General features: G+C 46.2%; 1 protein-coding gene across 1 annotated transcript in view; it reads left to right on the forward strand.

Moving 5' to 3' along the window:
- Window positions 1-22471, forward strand: part of LOC144144996 (nose resistant to fluoxetine protein 6-like) — a 38159-nt gene that overhangs the window by 14146 nt on the left and 1542 nt on the right. Inside the window, exons 8-15 of the mRNA XM_077676495.1 lie at window positions 278-371; window positions 3765-3860; window positions 4478-4643; window positions 8305-8384; window positions 10275-10397; window positions 10603-10723; window positions 17179-17365; window positions 19047-19189. Coding sequence (XP_077532621.1) covers window positions 278-371; window positions 3765-3860; window positions 4478-4643; window positions 8305-8384; window positions 10275-10397; window positions 10603-10723; window positions 17179-17365; window positions 19047-19189 — 1010 coding nt within the window. The remainder of the gene's footprint in view (window positions 1-277; window positions 372-3764; window positions 3861-4477; window positions 4644-8304; window positions 8385-10274; window positions 10398-10602; window positions 10724-17178; window positions 17366-19046; window positions 19190-22471) is intronic.

The following is a 22471-nucleotide window of genomic DNA, read 5'->3' on the forward strand; positions in this document are numbered from 1 at the left end:
GGTACTGAAATAAAAAAAATCATTCAACTTATTTTTGAGAAATCGCAATAGTGCTTTATTATTTCGAGAGAACAAAGTTAGCTTTTCTTATTAACATTGAATTTACTTGGACGTGTTACGAGATGGCAGCGAACACAAGCGCTTACTCACAACTGATTTTACACAAAACAATTCACACATGCCCTCAGTTTCCAACAAAACCATTCAGACTACACTGCGCACATTTTGCCTATGCAAATAAAATCCCATCTCTGAAATGCTTTTAATTTCTTTCCAGGAAGAGGCCTAGGAATCTTCGAAATGACCAACGAGTTCTTCTTCTGCATAATTGCCAACGCTTACCCGAGTGTTGAAACCTTCTTTGTGATCAGGTGGGAGGAGGCACGTGTGTTGTACCGCGGCCACGAGCCCTTTCAACCGGCGATGCCAGTGTCTGTTGAGCGTAGCATGTCTTCACTTGTCCCATCACTAATGTCTGGCTCGGTATTGTGCGCGCTTGCGTGCTTACTTGTGTGCGTGCTTGGGTGTACGTGTGCGTACGTGCGTGTGTGTGTATGTGTGTGTGTGTGTGTGTGTGTGTGTGTGTGTAGGGGCGTGTCAAAAAGAAATTCGACGCGAAATGGCGACATCGTTATTTGATCCCACAGCATGATTGTTCAAATTAAATAAAATATTTATTTTGACATCATATGCCCACAAGGCAAGGTTAAAGGCGATGCAGACGTCTCCTGACCGGGCCAGTGCCTCGCGTTTACATTTACGCCAGTAGTGCACATTTATTTGATTTTGTGAAACAAAATCACACTATGAAGCTAGAACTACTTGGCCAAGCTAACGAGGCATGAATTGGAACCTTCATTTTTTCTACTTCTATTTTTATAAATAACCCATCATACTTTTGTGTTTATCTGGAAACAAAACTCAGATTCTTTTGTAAAAATTTCCCGAAATATGTCGGATTTGGGTAAGTTGATACTAAACTTCAGTGGTTTCTATTCGGTGCATTTGATATGCTACCCCGACTTACCAGAGCACGCAGCCCTCAAGCTGTAGGCAATCGAAAAGCACTGATCGCAGTTGTGACAAGTGTGTGGCGCCCCCCAAACCTGATCTTCGTTGGCCGCTAAGTTCCGTGGCCCCACCAGGCGCGGTGCACAACATTGTGCACGGCTGACCAATAAACACCGACGAGCACGGCCGCTCTCGGTCAGTCACCGTCACCACCAGCACACAGTAGGTCGTCACTCGGCTCGAGGATACCCCGACCCTCCCACGTTCATGATTGCGGGCCAAATCGTGACAGCACTGTGGTTCGAATTGAATCTAGAGTACAGTAACTGACTTTGTGCTGTTCGGAACACATGCAGTGGACGATATCCGGTTAGTCGAAACCACCAGGGGCACTTCACATTCCGTGTGGTACTTTTTCTGCGTTTATGTAATCATGAAAGCCGACGGTACGTTCCTGTCGCACAGGACTGTTGTGGGCTATTCTTATTGTAGTAAGCACAAACTATAAATGTACAGGCATTGAGTTACTGTGCGTGAGTGCTACGAAGGTGGCTTCATAAAAACCGTTAAGACTGACGGAAATACAGACGACTAGAGCAGTTACAGCGAGGAACCAAGTGCACAACCAACAGTACAGAGGGCCTCGTTATGTGCTGCTTTGGAAATCACGGTGGGACTAGGGCACGTGTGGTGTCTCGACTACATTCGTTCTGTAGAAGAGGTTTCGTAAGTTTGTAGCGGGGGTCTAAAATGTACTTTTGGAGTTCACATCGCTAACGACTTAAATGTTTTTCTCTAATTACCAGAATTACCTTCGGGGCTAAAAACTGCTGAAACAAAAAAACTTGACATTTTAATTCGTTAAATCTTCAAATTAGCACTGGGACTACTAGCCAAGATCTCCACAGAGAAACTTTTTGAGTTAGAAATCCACAACACGTGGCAGGAACTCACCGAGGCGCATAAAGCCAGCCAAATATAGCGACTCAAGCTTACCCCGACCGGCCGAGCTACCTTGTACGGCCTCGGTTACGAGCCAAGCGTGGTACCCCAAAACCAAAACGACGCATCCCGCATGTCTTGAGGGAATACATCGTGGTTGAAAACGTCCCACGCAAAATGCACCCGGTTTACCACGAGGGGCGATGGGAAGGTAGAATCAAGGCCTTGCGAAAAGCCTACATCAAGGACAGCTCAACAAGATACGTCGACGGTGCGAGGTACCCGGCAAGAACCAAGTGGGCGCACGCGGTTATTGTGACCAACAGTAAGGAGATGATCTAAGCTCAGCAACGGTCAATACAGATGACCCCGCCTCGGGGGAGGAGACAGCAGTCGTGCTAGCCACCACCCCAGTACCAGATACCCAAGGCCGGGTGACCGTCATCACCGACTCGCAAGCGGCCTGCCGTAATTTTCAAAAGGGCCGTACCTCAGCTATGGCGATTGGTTTACTATAGAAGGCTTCAAAAGCACGGAAAACTCTATTGGACATATATATCGTTTGGACACCAGGTCACGAGTCCTTAGAGACTAACGAAGTAGCACATACCGCAGCCCGAAGCCACTCACGCCGGGCTTCAACCCTCATAGGCACTCACCGCTGTGCCGACAACCACCCGTCCATCTCCAAGCGCAGCAGAGACATACTAGGGCAGTACATGCTATCAAGAAGAAGATACCCGCCACCCCACCCGAAGCTAACCCAAGAAGAAGCCACACAATTTCGGAGACTGCAGACAAACTCATTTCCGCACGCCACACAGCTGTCCAATATACACCCACGCTCATCAGCTACGACTGCAACTTCTGCTCTGGGACGCCCAACATCCTGTACCACATAGTGTGGCAGTGTAAAAGCGTCACCGAAGTATCAGAAGTCATCGCACCTACACCGGAGCAGTGGGAGGTCCTGCTGACAAACGATGTTCTGAAAAACCAGCGTGGCCTGGTGACCAGGGCCATTCGAGCTGCAGCTGGCCATGGCATCCCGGACTATAGTCACGCCACCCCCCATGGATGACCGAGAACCATCCCGCGGTCCTTTATTTCCATTCAATGGGAGCAATAAACGTTTTCTCCTCCTTCTACTCCTCCTACCTTTTCTTTCCGTGCTTTCCGCGTTTCGGTGTTTATTCATGTTGACGTAACAAGGTGAAACATTTCCACTAGCATTAAGCATTTAACCACTCAACTTAATCGTGTACTTATTGTTAACGGTAGCATCATTTTAAGGCTCCCGAAAAGAGTCCCGAAACGCTCAAGCCGTTTGAAATCCATGATCATGCGCATGCGGCCATCAACGATAATTAAAACGCCACTGCACTCAAATAAGTTCGGTAGCCTTGAATGTACAATAAATGCCCCTAAAGAAACTCTGGCAATTCCAGTTTTAATTTTATTTTTCGTCGTACTAACGTTTCGTTTACCTGAGCATGCCGATAATTACCTAGCAGAGGTCTATGATGGTGATTTTCTGCCGAAATAAGTAGCTTTATAGGCTTTCTATGTTACTTTGTTCTTTTCCATTTCGAATCGTTACTTTCTTTTAACTTCTTTGCTATGCAATTTACTCCTCATCGCCCTTCGAGGAAACGACATCTTCCCAAAAATGCTCGACAATTCTTGATCCGTCTTTAAATAATAATTTTGTAAACAAAAAAAGTGGAACAGCGGTCGTGCTATAGTGAAAGCAATGACTCCTTTAACGCTTGCAAAAATGTGCCCCTCAAATTATTGTAATTTTTTTTCAGTGGATTTCTCCTCGTTTATCAAATGTACCCCAAGCTCAAGGACCTTCGTTCCAGAATCAAGGTCGTCCTCGTTGCAGAAATAAGACGCTACATCAGGTATGGCCCTGTTACTGCGCTACAAAAAAACATAAGACGGATGGTAGTTAAGGTTGGACATGTGTGTTCAGAAAAAGGGACTATGAATTGCGTCCCGAGTTTTTCGGTCTGGTAGGTGTGACAGTTTCAGTTGTGTGCGCCCTAAAATTGGTTGGCAGCAGGTTATATTGTTACAAGTATAAGTGGCTAGCAAACAACGACTAAATATTGACGCCCCTTTCCCATGACAAGCAGCCGAATCGCTGGCAGGTGCTTTCCAGCATAGCTCTTTGAGCTTTTGCAGCGTTAACGTGGTGCTGTTGTCTACAACGATGTTGCAAATTTTGGAAACAAAACGCGTGTGGCGTTCCTTTTGGCTTTGCGCTGATGCTATACCCATCTGCGGCAGCTTCTGTCGGCGTGTTCCATGTCTAGTATTCAATGCACATGCAGGTCCACAAGCGACTCCAAAATGTTTTGGAGGGGCACAAGTTATGGCTAAATAGCTCTTGAATACCCGTCTCATGCGTGAACGCAGATTGGTCAACGCAAATCATGCTTCACTAGCGACACTGAGACGTGTTCGAGCATTGCAAGCTGAGGCAGCTCTGGAATATCCGTCTCGTTTGATAACGCAGATTGACGACGCCCAGCGCCTTCCTCTTGGGCCTTGTGTACCTGCTTCCCGCAGTCGTGCACGGTCCCGCTGCCGACCAGTGGCTGCCAGGAAAAGTGGACAGCTGCTACCGCAGCTGGCCTGCCGTGCTTCTGCACTACAACAACTGGCTCTCACACGCCGACATTGTGAGAGCGACGCGTGGGCTTCCACCTAACTCGAGCCGGAGTTATTATAGTACTGAACTACTAAAAGAACGTTACTGAATATAAATGAGAAACTAATTACTCCCGCGACGTCTCACGTGGTGGACCAGCTATATCGGAAGGGGAGCTATTAAAATCGGAAGGCGAGCACGAGGTGCCGGGTTCGATTCCCGGCCGCGGCGGCCGCTTTTCTGATGGAGGTGATAAGCAAAAACGCCCGTGTGTACGAGATTTCGACGCACGTTAAAGATCCCCAGGTGGTCAAAATTAATCCGGAGCCCACTACGGCGCGCCTCATCGCCTTCGTTGTGTTGGCGCGTTAAACCCTAGAATCAATCAATCAAAATCGGAAGGCAAGACGGGTCGAACATGTGTATCTTAGTGCATGATCACCACTTCCTCTTGCTGGGTTTGCTTCAAGTTGTGTTGTACGACTGGTCAGTAAAGCAATCGATTAATACACGGGGTATAGTAGAAACGTCTTCACTTAAACTGTGTAGGATATAAAAACTGATAAACATTCTGCGGAAACCATTGAATTCATGGAATTATTCCAAACACGTGCCTCGAAGAGATCTAAATGCAGAAACCGTTGGGCATCACTTTTTTTCACAAAAGGTGAGATAAGAGTGTCATTAGGAAGGACCTGAGGCAGTGAGACACACTTTCGCCAAATTACTTATAGTTTGTTCGAGGATTTCTTTAGGAAGATGGATGGGGGGAAGGTAATTAGCTCTGTGAATTAATGGGGAGCTTTATATTTAAAGGCACTCAGATAGTGAAGGTCGCAGAAAGGTTGTGCGTAGGTATGCACGCTAGCAACGTTACGCGAGGAAGCACTACTGAACAAACTAGCTCGGTTTGCGAGGTTTTAACAGGAAATAAAGACGGGAAGGAAAATGTCCACAAGGAATTCAAAGAGGAAAAGTCTCCGGTAACGACATGATATTGTCACGAAACCGAAGATGACGCAGTTGTCTTGGAGAAGAAAAAAAAACAAATTTATTGGAGCAAACTTGTGCTCCCGTAACAAGTCAAAAATACACAGGCGGCGAAGCAGCAGTCAACAAAGTGACGCGTGTAGGCGACTTCAGGCGAATCGAATGCCACGACGTCTGCTCTGCGGGAATTGATCTTTCAGCGCGGGTGTTTCTCGAACCGTCGAATTACATCTAGAACACTGTAGATAAAAGAAGACTATTTTAGGCTGGTGGTGTTAGGGCGAAACATTTCCCCTATCAAATGAGACAATCAGTGCGGCACAAGAGAGAAAGAATGGAACATGCGCTTCACTCGCGACACAGATACCTCAGCCCGGCGCAGCCGGGCGGTAAAAGCAACAACATAAATAAACAAATCCAATGCATAGTTCGCGGCCATATCTACGGATCTGGTAATAATTGCAGTCATGTCGTAACAGGAAAACTAGTAAAATTATTTGCAGAATCCTTCAGGACATTAAAGCTGCCGCTAGCCTAAAGAAGGTCAACTCCATTGTAATTGACAAGGGCTTAAGAATTACGACCCATCAGCCTAGTCTGGCACGCGCAAGTTCTTTATGCAGATAATAGTTAACCGTCGAAGTGACTCTCCAGGTTTATCACAAACGAGCAAACAGGCTGGATTTCAAAAATGCTACTCAACAACGTATCACGTTGATGACGTCAACTTGGCAATGAAGAGACCGCAGAGCGTAGTAGACCCTTTTCTCTAGCAATTATAGATTCCGAAAGAACGTTCTATTAAATATGCACTAAAGCAGGCATGAAAGCATTAAAAAAACACGATGGAGTAGAGGAGACGTGCATAAGGTTCTCGGAACACTGACGCAGCAAATTTACGGGCCTATCGGGAAATTTCCTATCGGGGAGAGCCCCGGACAAGAAGACACAACCTCACCTAAATTGTTCGCACCACGTCTACAGGAAATATTTAAAGATATTGATTGGGAGAATACATGGATAGAAGTAAATGAAGAATATTTGATCCACTTGATATTTGCGGATGGCGTCGTCTTGATCATTGAATAAGTAGAAGACTGGTAAGACTGAATGCTTCAGGTACTGTACGCGGCGAGCTTTGTCGTAGGGTTAAAGATGTAAGTATGAATATATCATAAGTAATGTAAGCAGACACGCTGCAACGCTCCTTTGAGCACAGGTACTAAATACCAGAAGAGCTGGTTGACAATAACTGTTTTGTAAAAGTTGCGGCTGCCGATTTAAACAACGGAAAATAAATCCAGCTGAGAAATTGTATAAACCAGAATGCATTTGTCAGACACTCTGAAGCAATGATGAACCAATAAACAGTAGGCACACTACACCACCTTTGTCACAAAGAAGAAAGGTATACAAGGTATGTAAACAGTGCAATTTGCCTATGCCGGCAATGACGTTCATTGCGGTAGAAATTAACGTTATTACCGGATGGAACATGTCGGCACAATTTACGTGGAACTCTGTTCATTTTCGCGGAGTGCTGCCACGAGAACAGGGGATAGATGGGGGCAGAACGACAGAGCCTGGAAAGAGCTGCCTTCTAGAGTGGAGAGAACTTCATTTGCAACGCTGGCCACGCTGCCGTGGAGACAAGTCGAAGCGCGGTTCACCAGCTGGCTCTGCCTCGACAGGTTGTGTTACTCCCGCCATCGCTTGTATGCGTTGTAAAATCGAGCCCACATCCAGTGCAGGTGACAAAAGAGGAATGGGAATGACGGTGACGAAAGGCCGATGCCGGTGGCCAACAAATTCTTCAAAGCAACCAAACATAACGACTGAAGTGGTTGCAGCACTACAAGTTGGCAGTGTCCAAGGGACGTGGGAGAAACGGTTCGCTGCGTGGAAAAATATGCATATCGGCCCAAGCCTGAAGTTCGCGAGGGGAGGGGAGAACTGTTCAAGCATTTATAACGATCCAGCAATGGATCTTCAATTATTTTTATGCCCCAAACTCTGGAGTCACTCCAAAGATTTTGAGGTAAAATTCCACCCATACCTCTGGTTTCCCGATTTCATGTTTTTTTGTACGCGACAAAGAACTCCGAAATTCTCGTGGATTCATAAAAAGAACAAAAATATAATATTTGAATGATATAAACTTAACATGCTGTGGTCGTGTTTTGTTTCTACAAGCCCTAAGATGGATAGCGAGGGTAGGGTGCTATTGTGGTTTCAAACTATATCATTGTGTGTGCCACCACTGTGGTAATACCAAGCGTGGCGCCCCGGTTTCGCACGTAATACACCTTGTGTTATACTCTGGGACAAACAGCGGGCTTGGGTACGAACTTTGCAAGCCTCAAAGTGCAAAGCAGATTCGAACACATACTGATGTATTGCAAGACAGAGGAACCGAGGATACTTACACCACTGACGTGTGCGTTCTTGTTACCTGGGTCAACCATTTATGTAGCGCAGTAAAAAAGCAAATGTTAAAAATACCAATGCAATACCTCTCCCCGCACTTATTCGGCAGCATATTGTTACATAAAGATCTGTTATTATTTTGTCAGTAGCCTAAACCTGCGGCCTTGCAAACATAGCCGAATATCTTGAGATGTTTCAGCATTCATGTAAGAGCTGCGCACTGTTTCACTCGTGGCGACTGCAACGAGACTTTGCGCTCACCTTTCTGAATGCAGTGCTCAGGTCATCTCTGGTACATAGCGTGCGACATGCAGATCTTCACGGTCGTCGCCATTCTTTGCGTCCTCCTCTCCATGTGAGTAAACCGTGTATAACCAAGGCCGGCGGGTTTGGCATAAAACGAGCGTTATTAAGAACCCATTTCTCTCTCTCTCTCTCTCTCTGAAATCTTAATTTTTAGGGGCGAAGCTCCTAAAGCCATGGGTCTGTCCATCCCTTGTGTCTCGTGGTACGTGACCGCCGCATGCTTTCGGAGATGTCGCAAAGTGGGCCGCGTTGCACGCGCGAGAGCCGCCTGCAACCGGCAGCGCAAACTCGGCACCGGGAGCGCGAGCTTGTCTGTGTTCGCCAACGGAGGCGCGAGCGCACGTGCACTGCGAGGGTGAGATCACGCAAGAGATCACGCCACGAACGCAGGCAGTCGTTCTCGGAGATCGAACGAGACGCAAGGACCTTTGCTCGTTTCCTCTCGTCTTGTTCGGGCACAAGTTCGCCCTAAATAAAAGTTGATTTGTACAATGTACGCACACAGTCTTACGTCTTTCTTAATGATATAATGGGCGAACTTTCGCGGGAGAGTTACGGTTACCGATGATCTCCCCCTCTCGAGCTTCGCCCCACTTATCATCATTCATTCCGTGGATATGGAGGAGGAGGAGGAAAACGTTTATTCAGAAAAAGGGAGAGGGGAGGGGAGAGAAAGAGTTAGGAGCGGTGGGTGGCCATCCTATTCCGGTAGGCCGCGCAGGGTCGCCGCCGCCTTCGCCCGAGAGATCAGGGCTTCCTGGTCCTCGAGCTGGCAACTGCGCAACGCGCTCTCCCATCGCTCTACAGAAGGGGGATCGGGTGGTTGGGGGTTCAGTGGGCACATCCAGACAAGATGCAGGGTTGTGTTGGGAGTGTCGCAGCGTGAGCAGTTGGGTGCATAGCAGGTGGGGGAGATGCGGTGGAGGGCGACGTGGTTGTGATATGTGTGAGTTTGAAGTCTTCGCCAGATGCGGGCGTCGGGAACGGAGAGCGAAGGGTGAGGAGGGGGATAAGTGCGTCGGGAGGCCCTGTAGTGGTACAGGATGTCGGTGTAGGTTTGTTGGAGAGGGGTCAGAGCAGGGGGACCATGGTCAAGGTTGGGGCGGCAGGCCTCATCTGGGAGGGCCCGGGTAAGAAGATCGCGGGCCGTGGCGTGAGCCACTTCGTTCCCAGGGAGGGATGTGTGGCTCGGTGTCCACACGATGCGGGTTAACGGTAGAGTGCGGCGTTGGGACAGGATGTGGAGTGCCAGGGTGGAAACTCTGCCTTGAGCGTAGCGGCGGCAGGCAGCTTGAGAGTCCGTGAGCACCGTGACAGTTGGAGTCGTAGCGTGATTTTTTTTCTGTTCGCTGAAGCCTCGCAACCGCTTCAACGTATTTTTGTCAGCATGTTCCTGGTGATTATGAATACGATAGCGTAAGTAACCGTAAACGCAAATTTGTGCCAATCTGCAAGCCAATGAAGAGAAATTTAAATAATCCAATTATAGGTGCGGGTAATATCGACTGCGTCAGTAAGCCAGTTTTTAATCATTCCGAAATTTCGATTCTCGCAAGTCTGGGTAATTCAAAAGATGGCTAGTGCGAGCGAAAATCATGCCAGTTCTAACGCAAACTACAAGTGTGTGAATAATCATTTCAACGAGCTATGATAACAGTAGAAAACAAGAAAAACGAACGCAGCAGTGGCAAAACACCACCCACTTCCTTGCGCTGCTTCTATGAAGTTACAAAGAGAAATTGTGGGACTGGCGGGCACGGGCATGACCCGCCTTGAAGAAATACGACTGTGAGACTGCAGTGAGGCATCTAGGATTGATGACAACACTTGAATGCTAACATGCACTTCACTCACTAATCACTCAGTTCTGTTAATCTCTTATTACACTAATAATGACGTTGTGTAACTTGCCCATTTTTTTTGTGTGCTCCGTCTATAGAAACGCTGGGCTGGGCATAGCGGCCATGGTGTCGCTGTCGATCGGCTGCAACGCCTTCATCGCCTACTTTACGCACAAGACGCAGCTGGGACCATCCAGAGTCAGCTCGGGCGGAGACGTCTCGTGAGTATCGATTCCAGGGACCATGCCCCCGTTGCATCGTACCTATTGTCAAGCTCATATGCGTCAGATGAAACTGCCCAATGAGTAGTCGAAATGTTAACCATTGCGGGGGGGATATAGTGCACTTGCATTTTGAGGGCCCAGCGCAGGACGTACAAATGGAGAACGAGTCGATGGAGAATAAATCCTTCTGTCGTGGGTGTAGAAAAATGATGCAGGCGCTGGATCTGATCCACCAGCGTCCGTACCCGCACGTTGGCTCTTACGTTGTCGGAGCTCTGGCCGGATTCGTGTTCTTACGTTTCCGCAACTGGAACATTAACAAGGTGAGTGGATTGTGGAATTTAGTGTCCTCAGCACAAAAGTTCCTTTTGTAGTGCCCTGCATTGCAGCATGTCAGCTTTGATTACGCTGCCACAATATTGCGTTTCTGACCAATGGGGTTCTTATTCCCACTGAAGCAGCTTGATGCTAGCGTAAAACAAACAGCTAGGAACAGCGTGTTGTTGGACTAGTTGGTGCATCATTTCGAGGGTGGAAACACTGCGCGTGAAAGACGAGACAATAAGGAAGGGACAGGATGGGCGCAGTCCTGTCCCACCCTTATTGTCTTTTTTTTCATGCGCAGTTTTTTCACCATTGAAATAAACAGCTATAGCGTCGTGTGATGAAAGGCAGCACCGTCGATGTGTACGATGTGTAGTATCATTGATAAGGTCTGCTTGAAAGTACACAACGAAGAGTGAGCTATATAATAATAATAATAATAATAATAATAATAATAATAATAATAATAATAATAATCAATCAATCAATCAATCAATCAATCAATCAATCAATCAATCAATCAATCAACCTTTATTATAGTGCCCAGGAACAGCCGAAGCCTTGGTGCTGGCGCACTGAGAAAAAAAAAAGAAAAAATGCCGCATTGAAATACATCAGTGGCTGACATATAAAACCAGGAAAAAATGTGGGTGAATGAAATACCACAGAGAAAAAATTAAAAGTGGCATCCAAACTACATTATACGAAGTTATGGTACATTGCACAAACACAGCGTACAATGACCATAGCAATCGGCTGAAGCATCAATTACACAAAAACGTATGAAACAAAGTACAGGAAATGTTTGTAACTATTCACATAAACTGATAAGTTATAGAAACATTTGTTTCTATAACATTTGGTTCGCCCGGGCCACTTAAACATATGTATGAAGAGTTGACTACACAAGTGTAGCATAGTACATACAACGATTACGCCCGCAGCACTAACATATATGAACATATGAACAACATATGAACAACATATGAACACTAACATATATGAACATATATGAACAACATATATGAGCAAATGAGAACAGACTCTGTGAAAACAACATACACATGCGGAAAATAACTGAAGAACACGAGAACTGTCGAAATGAAGTTAGTGCGCCACGGCTAACAGCCCGGACAAAAACCCCCCAAGGGGACGGCAAAAAATATCAAGTTCCCCTGAGTGAAGGTTATATAGGCGTTGCAGTCTATCAAGAGGAGAACATCTGCTAAGTTTAGCAGCTGTGTGGAAAGGGTGGTTAAGCCTTGTTGCTTTTTTCGGAACACGAAACCCGATTGCTGCAAGCAGTTCCGGGCATGAAATTGTACCATGAAGCAGTTTATATAAGAAAACAAGATCTGAACGGGTTCGCCGGCAACTTAAAGAGACAGTTATCGGGAGAGGCTCAGAGGGAAAACGATGCATAAATATGGATAAAAATTTGGTTTGTACACGCTCTACACGTTGACAATTAGATGTGCAGGTTCCATTCCAAATGACAGAGGCATATTCAAGTTGAGGAATACAAAGTGCCATAAAAAGTTTTATGAACGAATGAGGAGACTGGAAGTCTCTTGAAAACCTACACACAGCACCAAGCGAGCGGAGCGCCCGCCGAGTCAGTTGAGTGACATGAGGCGAGAAAGTTAAGGCGCTGTCGAAGAGCAGTCCGAGATCTTTGATCTCGTCGACTCTAGACAGAAAACCGTCATCAATACTGTAGCGAAAGAAAATGGGGTTCGTTTTTCGGGTATAAGACATGACCTTTGTTTTCGCCGGGTTAAGATTTAGTCTGTTATCTGAGCACCAGTTAGCAAAGGAGAATATATCTTGCTGCAGGGCATCACAGTCTTCGATGGAATTTATACGTCTGAAAATTTGGATGTCGTCAGCATAGAGAAGAAAAGAAGACTTTCTAATTGCGACTGACACGTCATTCACAAAAATGGAGAACAAGAGAGGGCCCAACACGGAACCTTGGGGCACACCGCTTGTTGATCTATACATAGAGGATGTCTGCCCATTAACACTAACGAAACTGAATCGATTGCTTAGATAGCTACCCAGCAACGCCACGAGTGGTGTATCAATGCCCGACTGCAAAAGCTTATCAAGTAACAACGCGTGGCAGACAACATCAAATGCTTTGCTCAGGTCACAGTAGACGACGTCCAACTGGCCTCGCTCAGAAAGTGCAGCGGAGGCCTGCTCCATGAAGCAGGCGAGATTAGTCGTTGTCGACCTTCCTGACATAAAACCATGCTGTTTACTTGTGAGAAACTGCTGTACAGAACTTGACAATACCTTGTGCATCGCTGTCTCAAAAAGCTTGGAGGCAGCACAAAGTAGAGAAACTGCCCTATAGTTTTTTGCATCAGATTTGGTGCCCGATTTGAAGATGGGGCGCACTCGAGAAATTTTCCACTTACGAGGAAATGTGTTTGTGTTTAGACAGTGATTGAATACCGCGGTTAAAACAGGAACAAAAATGCTACTGAATGTTTTTAAAATAGCGGGAGGTATTCCGTCAGGGCCACACGAAAGCGACGGTTTCATGCGCCTTAGACTCTGGAGCACCAACTGCTCGTCCAATTGTACTAAGCTAGGACCCTGTACATTATTTAACATTAGGTTTATTTCGCTGTCATCGCGCTGGCCATATGTAGTACTAAATTGCTGAGCAAAATGGTTTGCAACATCAAGAACTTCTTCCCCAGAGGAATCAACGAGACGGATTTGCTCATGAGAGTTATTTTTACGGGATCGAATATATTTCCAGAATGTTGCAGGCTGGGAATTAACGCTGCTCTCTACAGAATCGAGATAAGAGCGCTGGTCCCGCTCATAAAGACTTTTACACGTTTTACGGTAGGAGCGGAAGTCCTCTTTCCATTCATCAAGCCCGGTTTTCTTATATTTTCTGTGGCTGCGGTCTTTTGACTTAAGGGCGGTACGAATTTCATTAGAGAACCAAAAGGGGTGTTTGGAACGGCATGGTTTACACTTGGGTATAAACTGATTCATGCCACTTTTGACTATTTCAGTGAACCGCTCGACCTGCGCATCGCAATCTGGGAGTTCTTGAATTTGCAACCAATCGAACGAAGAAAAAAAGTTATACAAACCAATGTAATCACCACGGGCATAACAGTAGGGAGCGAATTCATTATTCTTCAGTGTAGCACTGCAACGCTGAATCGAGACGTGAGCAGACACTAGAAAAGGAGGATGATGCTTGTCGGGCTTGACAAAAGAGATGTCAGACAACGATACACGCGCGCTTTGAATGTCTGAAAAGCAAAGATCCAAGATATGTTGAGAGCTGTTTTCGATATTATTAAGTTGCACCAAGGATGTGAAATCCACGAAGTCTAAAATCATGCTGGATTTTTGCTGTACGTAATAATTGTAGTGTTGATGGGTAAGATGTTCCCATTGTACACCCGGTGTATTGAAGTCGCCCAGAATGATATGCTGGTGATTCGGGTGTGATGAGCAGACTTCTTCTACAGATGTAAGGAGCTTTTTAAACGACAATATAGGAACATCAGGTGGAATGTAAAACGCCCCTAATAAAAGCTTCTCACCGCCAGTCAGACGAATGTCTAGCCATACAGACTCGGTGTCGCCTTCCAGTTCATGACGCCGCATTGATAGAAACGCGCTATCGACCGCAACTAACACCCCCCCTCCCTTTTGTTTCACCCCAGAAAAGTCCCTATCTTTGCGGAAAACTTGGTAATTTTTTGGAAAATAATCGTGAGAGCTAATGTCATCAGAAAGCCAGGTTTCAGTAATAACAATAATCGGAAAATTTGAAGAAATCGCATTTGAAAAGAATTCAGTCGCTTTAGTGCGAAGGCCGCGCGCATTCTGATAATAGATGTCCACCCTTTCGCATCTTTTAGTCGTCATTTCGAACATCGGTGGGACAGAACATGTCGGCATGCAGCTTGCCACGGAAGGGTTTGTAAAGACAGCCCTTGGGCCACAAGAAAGGATCACGGAGACGCTGGAAGGTGACCTCGTCGACAGTCACACAGAAAGAGGAGTACGAGGCATACTTAGTTTTAAGCCGCTGGCAAGCCAGGGGTACGACATCCACTGTTGACAGGTGCTCCGTCAGTTGCTCTGAGGTGGTGCAAGGGGACAGTTTTGATACAAAGATGCGCCGAGGGCGTTTCGAGCGCTCGACCACAGAGATGCGACACGAATCAGACGCACCCACACACGCCGCACGTCCGCTCCCTTTGTTGGTCAGGGCCGAGGCGTCGCAAAGTTCCTCGGGAGACACAGCAGAGGTTGCCGGTGCTGAGGTCAGCTTCTCCGGCGTTGAAGGTGTTCCATCTGATTTCACCACAGCAGCGGCGAACGATGCATGCAGCCCAAGATGCGGGGTAGGTGTCGGCGGCGCCCCGTCAAGCTCAGGTGTCGGAGGGGAGGCAGGCGGCAGGTGGCCAGCGGGGGGAAGGCGGAGGGGACGACGATCGGGAGGGAAGGGCTCGGCTCGTGGTAGCCGGTCCCCTCGAAGTCTGCGAACTTCCGCCCGCAGCGAAGCAATTACGCCTGCCTGCTGGGCGAAAGCACGTGCGTTCTCCCTACACAGGCGGTCGTTGGCCTCTCTCAACTTGGCTACCTCGTCGGTCAAGAAAGATAGTCCCTCGAGGGCGTTGAAAAGCATTTCTCGGAGTTCGGCTGCATCTCCGACAAGGTCGCCCGGTCGGGGAGCGCCGTCCTGGGAAATGCGCTGGCTCTCCGGCACGGACTCGTCGCTAGGACTAACCACAGCCTCCGTCGCCGAGGACGCGCAGAAGTTGCACAGAAAGGGCCGCTCACCCGTCTTCAAAGCTTGCAGCTCCGTGTCGGGCAGCTGAATACATTTCGAGTGCGCACGTTTTTTGCACGACGTGCAGCGAAAAAATTCCTGTCTGCCGTAAAAAACGGCGGAGCACAGCACACAGACATCTGCACTGGGCGCCATCTTGTGCAGCAAGATAATAATAATAATAATGATGATAAAATTCATCATACCCGTAGAAAGTTGTTCCGTCGCCTCCATACTAAACGCTACCGTGTGCTCCTTTATCGGTCACTTTCCGCGACAAGTGGAGCACGTTTACTCACAAGCGTAAGTGTCCCATGTGTGAAATCGGCAAGGCTGTGGAGGGGGCCGCCTAGCTGGAAAAGGGGAGCGAATTCTGGAAGACGGGGGCGCCTGTGGGAATGAGCTGAACAAGACGCGCGAAAGGCGCGTCTTGTTCAGCTCATTCACCATTGTTCAGCTCATTCACCATTCACCATTCGGGCTTAAAGAGCCCAGGGGTGGCGGGTGCGATACCGGTTCTTATATTTCTTTATCCTTTTGTGTCCATTGATGCACGAGGGTGGAACGAAAACGAAGGAAATGAAATCTTACGATCAATCGAAAAAAACTCTAAATTGTTTTTTGAAGTTGGGCGACCGTACGTTTCAATAATTTTTTAACCAGAGTATTTTATACCAAAAAAGCTGCTGCGGCATTCAATGCTAGTCAGTTGTCCATGGCTGTCCTTCGTTGCGTTTACTGCATCGTGAAGTAACAGCTCGAATCTGAAGAACTGGTTTTTGTATTTTTAAATCCAGCGTTATTTAAAACCTTTTAAGCACATTCTATGCACAGAACTCTAAAAACGAGCTGCGCCTCGGGTTGAAGCACTTCGTGTTCTTCAACCCGAGTTTCAGTATGTATTCTAAGTAAATGTTGGTGAAATATTCAATTCTACAAATGCTATAGATCTGCACCTTCTACACATTTTGAATACCTAGACAGGAGCCGAAGTACAAAAATTAATTGCTAAAATCGTTCGGTCCGACCCTGCCCACTTTTCTGAAAAATGTTTGGTGCAGCATAGATGCACTATTTAAAATATCAGGCGGAACTCGTTCCAGATAACGGTATACGTGATGCTATTGGCATCACGTTTGGTTGTGCGACAAATTTCTATTTCGAACTGAGTTCACTTCACTTACCCCTCCCCTCGGTTTCCAGTTCTCCACCCACCTCTTTCCGCTTTTGCTTGTAAGGTCAAATTTCCCCTTCCCCTTGTTTTACCCTCCCTATACTACCTCCCACCTCCCCTGCATTGCTTCCGCCCTGCTTAGTTTGCGGGGAAAGGTGATGCCCTACCAAGGAAAAACGATGACGATTGGAATGCCGTGATGAAAGAACGGACACGTTTTGCTTAAAGTCATATTTGCCTTCCTTAACATGACGCTATTCTGTCAAGTTTTCAGTGAGACAAGGAATCAGCACGATTAGCAGTAATATTGCCGCTTATGGCGCACTTCTAGGCATTCCTTACGCTACTCTGGCATTTTTAGCTTTAGGTATTCAGCACCAAAGTTCCTCGTTATTCGGTAAACTCAAGGAAGTACTTCAGAACGGTTTTTGAACTGAATGGCCTTATTGTACACGCAGGTGGCACAGGTGGCACTGTGGTCGTTTTCCGTGGCAGCTTGCCTTTACGGGGTGTTCGGCGCCTTCAAGTGGCAGAAGGGCGCACCTCCGACCGGCGCCGACGTGGTCTTGTACAATGGTCTTCACCGAACGCTCTTCGCCATGGGCGTTGCCTGGGTCCTCTATGCCTGCGCCACAGGCCACGCCGGTAGACTGTATGGTTTTGTAATCCGTAATGAGAGCATAGACTGGACACTTGTGCTCTTTGTTGTCTTTGTCAAGACGGGTACTTAGCCTTCGTGGTACGGGAACTGTGCGTAAAACACTGGCAGAAAAAGTACTAACATAGCTCAGCACGGATTTTCCGTTTAAAGTTTAACGGAATAATTGCACACTTGTATTCCCCAAAACAGCAATGCGTGGCCACTCGTCACTCCCTATATGAGGTCCTCAAAAATATGCGCTTATAATTTCAGCTTTATGCACGTGTTTAGGGCACTGTTTTTGTACCGTGTGCTCTGTGTACGAAGTTTCGCACAACTCTTCTTCCCGAGCTTTAGAATGAGCAGTTCTCCTGACCCGTGATGCTCCGATAGCTTTACCGAACCTGCGGACCTATAAGCATGTAGGCCCCGGCACTGGTCACGTTTGTCATCTGAAAACGAGCTGTAACTGTCGCAATGGTGCTGAAAATATAAGTGAAAAAATGGGGAATTCGCAGAGGCACTTGATGAGAACAGTGTTGCTATTAGCACTCACGGATCTTTTTAAATTATTGACACGTCTAGCGATAGCAGGAGTTTCTGCCACAGGCTTCAGAAGCAGTTGAAACAAAACTTTTTGTTCTAAGTGTATAGCTTAGCCTTACATAATTTTGGAACGTTCTCCAAAGTGTTAATATGATCATTACCTGCTCAAAGTTTTTGAGGCCCACATATACACAACCAGTCAGCAAACCGTAAGGGAATTCAAATTTGATAAGCAGGAATGCTGGTAAATGATGTGCCTGAATTGCAGCATTGACGAAAAGATGCCAGAAACTGGCGGAAATCGGGGAACCACTGCAATATACCTAGGTAGCCATCGATTTCTATATTAATATGTACGGTTAGCAAGAAATGGAACGTGAACTGGAATTTGAGTATTTGTTCCTGGAAACGACGAACCCACTGCTCCACAAAAATAAATTGATCTCGCTTGCCTAAGCAACACCCCATCGTTATTTAGCAAAATCTTCACGTTTTTGAGCCGAAATTAATGCTTTGTATTTCTGTGCAACTCCTTCCATGACTGCACGCGCGTAAATTACACAAATAGTTTTATAAACAAGTAGAAGACTAACATAAATGAGGAACCATCATACCGCAAATAAAGCACAGCGCATAATGACATGTCCAGTCGTGCCTGCGGGTATGCTTTGCCACAGTGCATTTTTATGACCAATCACTGCGACCAGAGCAAATTTGGCGAATTACGGTCACAGACGCAGAGGTCAGCTCAAAATGCAATTTGTGCCGTGATATCAGGCAAACGAATACGATATGCTTGCTTTGCGCAATATTCGCACGAACCAATCCTTTTGTGTTGAATGGCGAGCCCGGTTCCGACATTCGCATTAACTTCCTTTGCTGGCTTTGTCGTAATGACTGGTCATTAAGGCGCGTTCTTGTGAAGCATACCCACGGGGTTTTGAGGCGCGTAGAACAATGAAATAGTCGACCAAAATACCAGTCAATAACTGTATCTACCACAGCACACGAGATATTATGCAGGCGTATTGCAGTAAAAGTTAGCATTTCGATGTCATTTAAAAGCAACTATAAAAAGCAAACAATTCCCAGGGTGTAAAGGCAGCTGAGCTGTTTCTTTCTTCATGTCTACTTGCACAGATATAGTGAACAAGTTCCTCGCATGGGAAGCCTTTGTGCCACTCGGACGACTGACGTTCTCCGTGTACTTGGTGCACTTCTTCGTTTTGGTGACATTTCCAGGAATGACTCGTGAAAGAGTCTACATCGCCCACTGGTTTCTTGTAAGCATTTTAGCATGTCATGTTCTTTACTTCTGCGAACACTGTGAACAGGCTGTTTTGTGGTAGGCTCCGCCCGCCATTGCTTCCGGGCTCGTCGCGTTCACCAGTAAGCACGAGACCCCTCTTCCACGAAACGCTGCTGCTCCAATACCTCGCGTCTATATCATTTGCCGATGTCCAGAGTGCGAAACAAGTTTTCAGTGGGCCTCAGCAACAGCTTTGCGGTGACCATCCTTTAGTGCTGGTTTGGGACTGTTCGTAGGACATGGAAAAAGTTAGGTAGTGTTAACACAAACAAGGACAAAGAGAATGGGCGCACACATGGTGCTAACTGGTTGAAAGTTAGCGCCCTGTGTGTGTACACTCGCTTTATCCGTGTCTGCTTTAGCGCTACCAAAGTTTTGCAATCTCTTTCAGGGGTACTTTAATCTTGCCGTGAAACTGTAATCCGACAGCAGGCAGTTAAGGAGTCAGTAGGGAGAACTCGTTTGCATTTGCATTAGAGACGTCGCAACAGTTGATGACGTTCATGATAATGCACTGTGGTTTTGTGTCGACCAGTTAAAAAACTGCACTGCAAGCGATAGAGCAAATTATTTCAATTTGCAGAGTGGGGGGGGGTAAAAAAAGTTGTTTTTTTGTACTTACCTGTTTCAGCACTGCCGGGGTATTGGTCTGAATGGGACTCCGATAGAGATACTCCCCGAGCTGTTCAGAAAATTTCACGCAACTAACTATGCAACGATGCGAATAATTTATACAAAAAACTATCTCATATTTTGCGAAAGATAAAAAACTATTACCCAGTTCAAGGTCAACATTGGACGCAGCAACGCCTAAATTTGTACAGAAGCCTTTGTTGCTCAGCATTTCAATTCTTCTTACCTTTTATATCCTGCTACACGAATAGAAATCCCACTGTCACCACCCCGGATATAGAAGTCACCCACGTAAGAATTTAAACTCTAATCACTTCACGGAAGGCGACATATTTGCACCTCTGTACCGCTCATGTTTGTGGAACTCACGTATCGTTTCTTGGCGATTTCTGCCTCATGCAAAAATACTCAGCTATCACACAAAACGCATGTGGTAAGTAAACCGAAGGCTAAGACCTCTTAAGAGTGTGCACAATCCACCAAAATCTTAGTGTTAATTAAAGCGTGAAGAAACATAAAGAGAAAAGGATGACATGGGGCTAACTTCCTTGTCTGTACCTGTACAACGAAACTGTATATAGACATCGGGTAGAGCCCAGGTTTTTGTCAGAGGAGAACTGATAGAATGTGCTGTTTACAGCAAAACTACAAAAATATCCCTATTTTGAATGCGGGAAATTAAGTTTCTCACACAGACATTACAATACCTTGATAAGTACCCAATGTCCTTACTGAACTTACCCCAGACTTGATATCGTTTTGCGGCACGAACGTGCAATAAAATACTTTGGATGACTTTTTTAGTAATTCTGTGTTATTTTGGGCAATTTGCACAGAGTGCGCATTTGGTGCATTGCCATCAGCGCTTCACTGCACCTTTTCCGGCTCTTTGGTACATGCGCACTGACTTCTAGAAGCTCTGCAGAGAGTAATTTAGGTGCTGCAATGTTCGTGAACACTACGGATAACTTCACCTTTACCGTCATTGTTCTTGCTTTTAGTGCTCGAGTTTTCCATGCAGCATCGTCATAGTTAACATAGCAATTTTTTGCATATCCGACTCCTCAAATTAGCCGCAACCAGGACGCATTCCAGTGCTGTTGCTTTGTATACATACAACACAAATGTGCCCGCTAGGAGCATTGGGAAATATTTTACCGAGTAAACGTTCTGAAACGTTGTACATCGTAAGCCAAACATATGCTGGTCAAACTCACCTTGAAACTACAGCATCGGGATGTGCGCACAGTGGAGAGGAAATGACTCCTTCCTTGCGAAACTGAGCTGTAGTATGTACCACGCACATTCACAGCTTATACCTCCTGTCATGCTAAACACCCTGAGCTTGAGTGTTCAGCACCACAATTATATCACTATCACAGATGTGCTTGGAGTGGTTGGTGTTCAGCTCATGGCCTACCGAACACACGGCTTAGCAGCACCGAAGCCTCAGTCACTATACTATTGCATCTCACGTGACGATAACTTCCAAAAAAAGGGTTATGACGTTTTCGCGTCCACAGGGGTGAATTTATCGAATTTCCAGCGTTTCTAACCACTGCAGCTTGAACGAGACAAATACCTTTAAATATTTGAATGTCAAAAATTCTGAAGCATGAAAACACATTAAAACGCATGTGTTTTAATTGCATGAAAACACATTAAAAACTAGCGCGACGTCATACTATAGTTGAAGCAGCTACCATGAAGTACGCATGTTATTTCTTTGAGTGCCCTTTAGAGAAGAATAAATGCTTTAGACTTTCACCAAATAGACAAACACTGCAGTACGTGGGTTAAGCTTCACAATCATCTTGGTGTAATTAAAGCGTGAAGCAACATAAAGAGAAAAGGATGACATGGGGCTAACTATTGGATGACATGGGGAAAAGGATGACGACATGGGGGTGTGAATTATTTTACGTTTGTCACATCGAACCAGTGTTCTGTACGACGCCGCAATATCTTCCTAGTGAGATATATGTGCTAACAGCTGCTAGAAGCAGTTGCTTCTCCCTCGGCGCGCGCAATGTGGCCATCCACATCTGGCACTGTGCAGACACCAGTCCGCAAGTTTGGGTTCGTCCCTCTAAAATTATTTAGCCCCTTCTTTATCTCCTAAGACCACCCACGTTTCCTTTAAGAGCATCGATAGTGCCGTGCAGCTGCGATTATCACAAGGTTTAGACCTTGGATCCACGTGATCTCTTTGCTCTGTAAAAAACGCACATACTGCCAGCAGGCACATATCACAATTTATGAGTAGGAGCGAATAGATTGAAAGGGCATGGAAACAAAACACAGGTTTGGTCCAATTTAAACGCTGTTTTGTAACGATAACTATGGTACCAATTTCACCGCAAACCTCAAATAAATGATCTAGGTGTTAATGAACGGAGATGAGCAGTGGCGACTGATACGCCACTTTATCACTGGCCTTTATCGACGTCACAGAATCTTGTTTGCACAATTGGGTGTCGTCGACCAGAGCCACTGCCAGGAATAATGACTGCGCGGTCGTAGTGGGGCCTCTAAAGCTCGGTTTAATAGTACCATTTCAGTGCCAACGTGCAGTTCCTACACTCATGTGTTTTTAGTGTTTCCTAAATTACATACTTGCGAC

Source organism: Haemaphysalis longicornis, unplaced genomic scaffold (genome assembly GCF_048455015.1).
Source record: "Haemaphysalis longicornis isolate Haplotype H1 unplaced genomic scaffold, Haemaphysalis longicornis Haplotype H1 scaffold_7, whole genome shotgun sequence".
Classification (NCBI taxonomy): Eukaryota; Metazoa; Arthropoda; class Arachnida; order Ixodida; family Ixodidae; genus Haemaphysalis; species Haemaphysalis longicornis.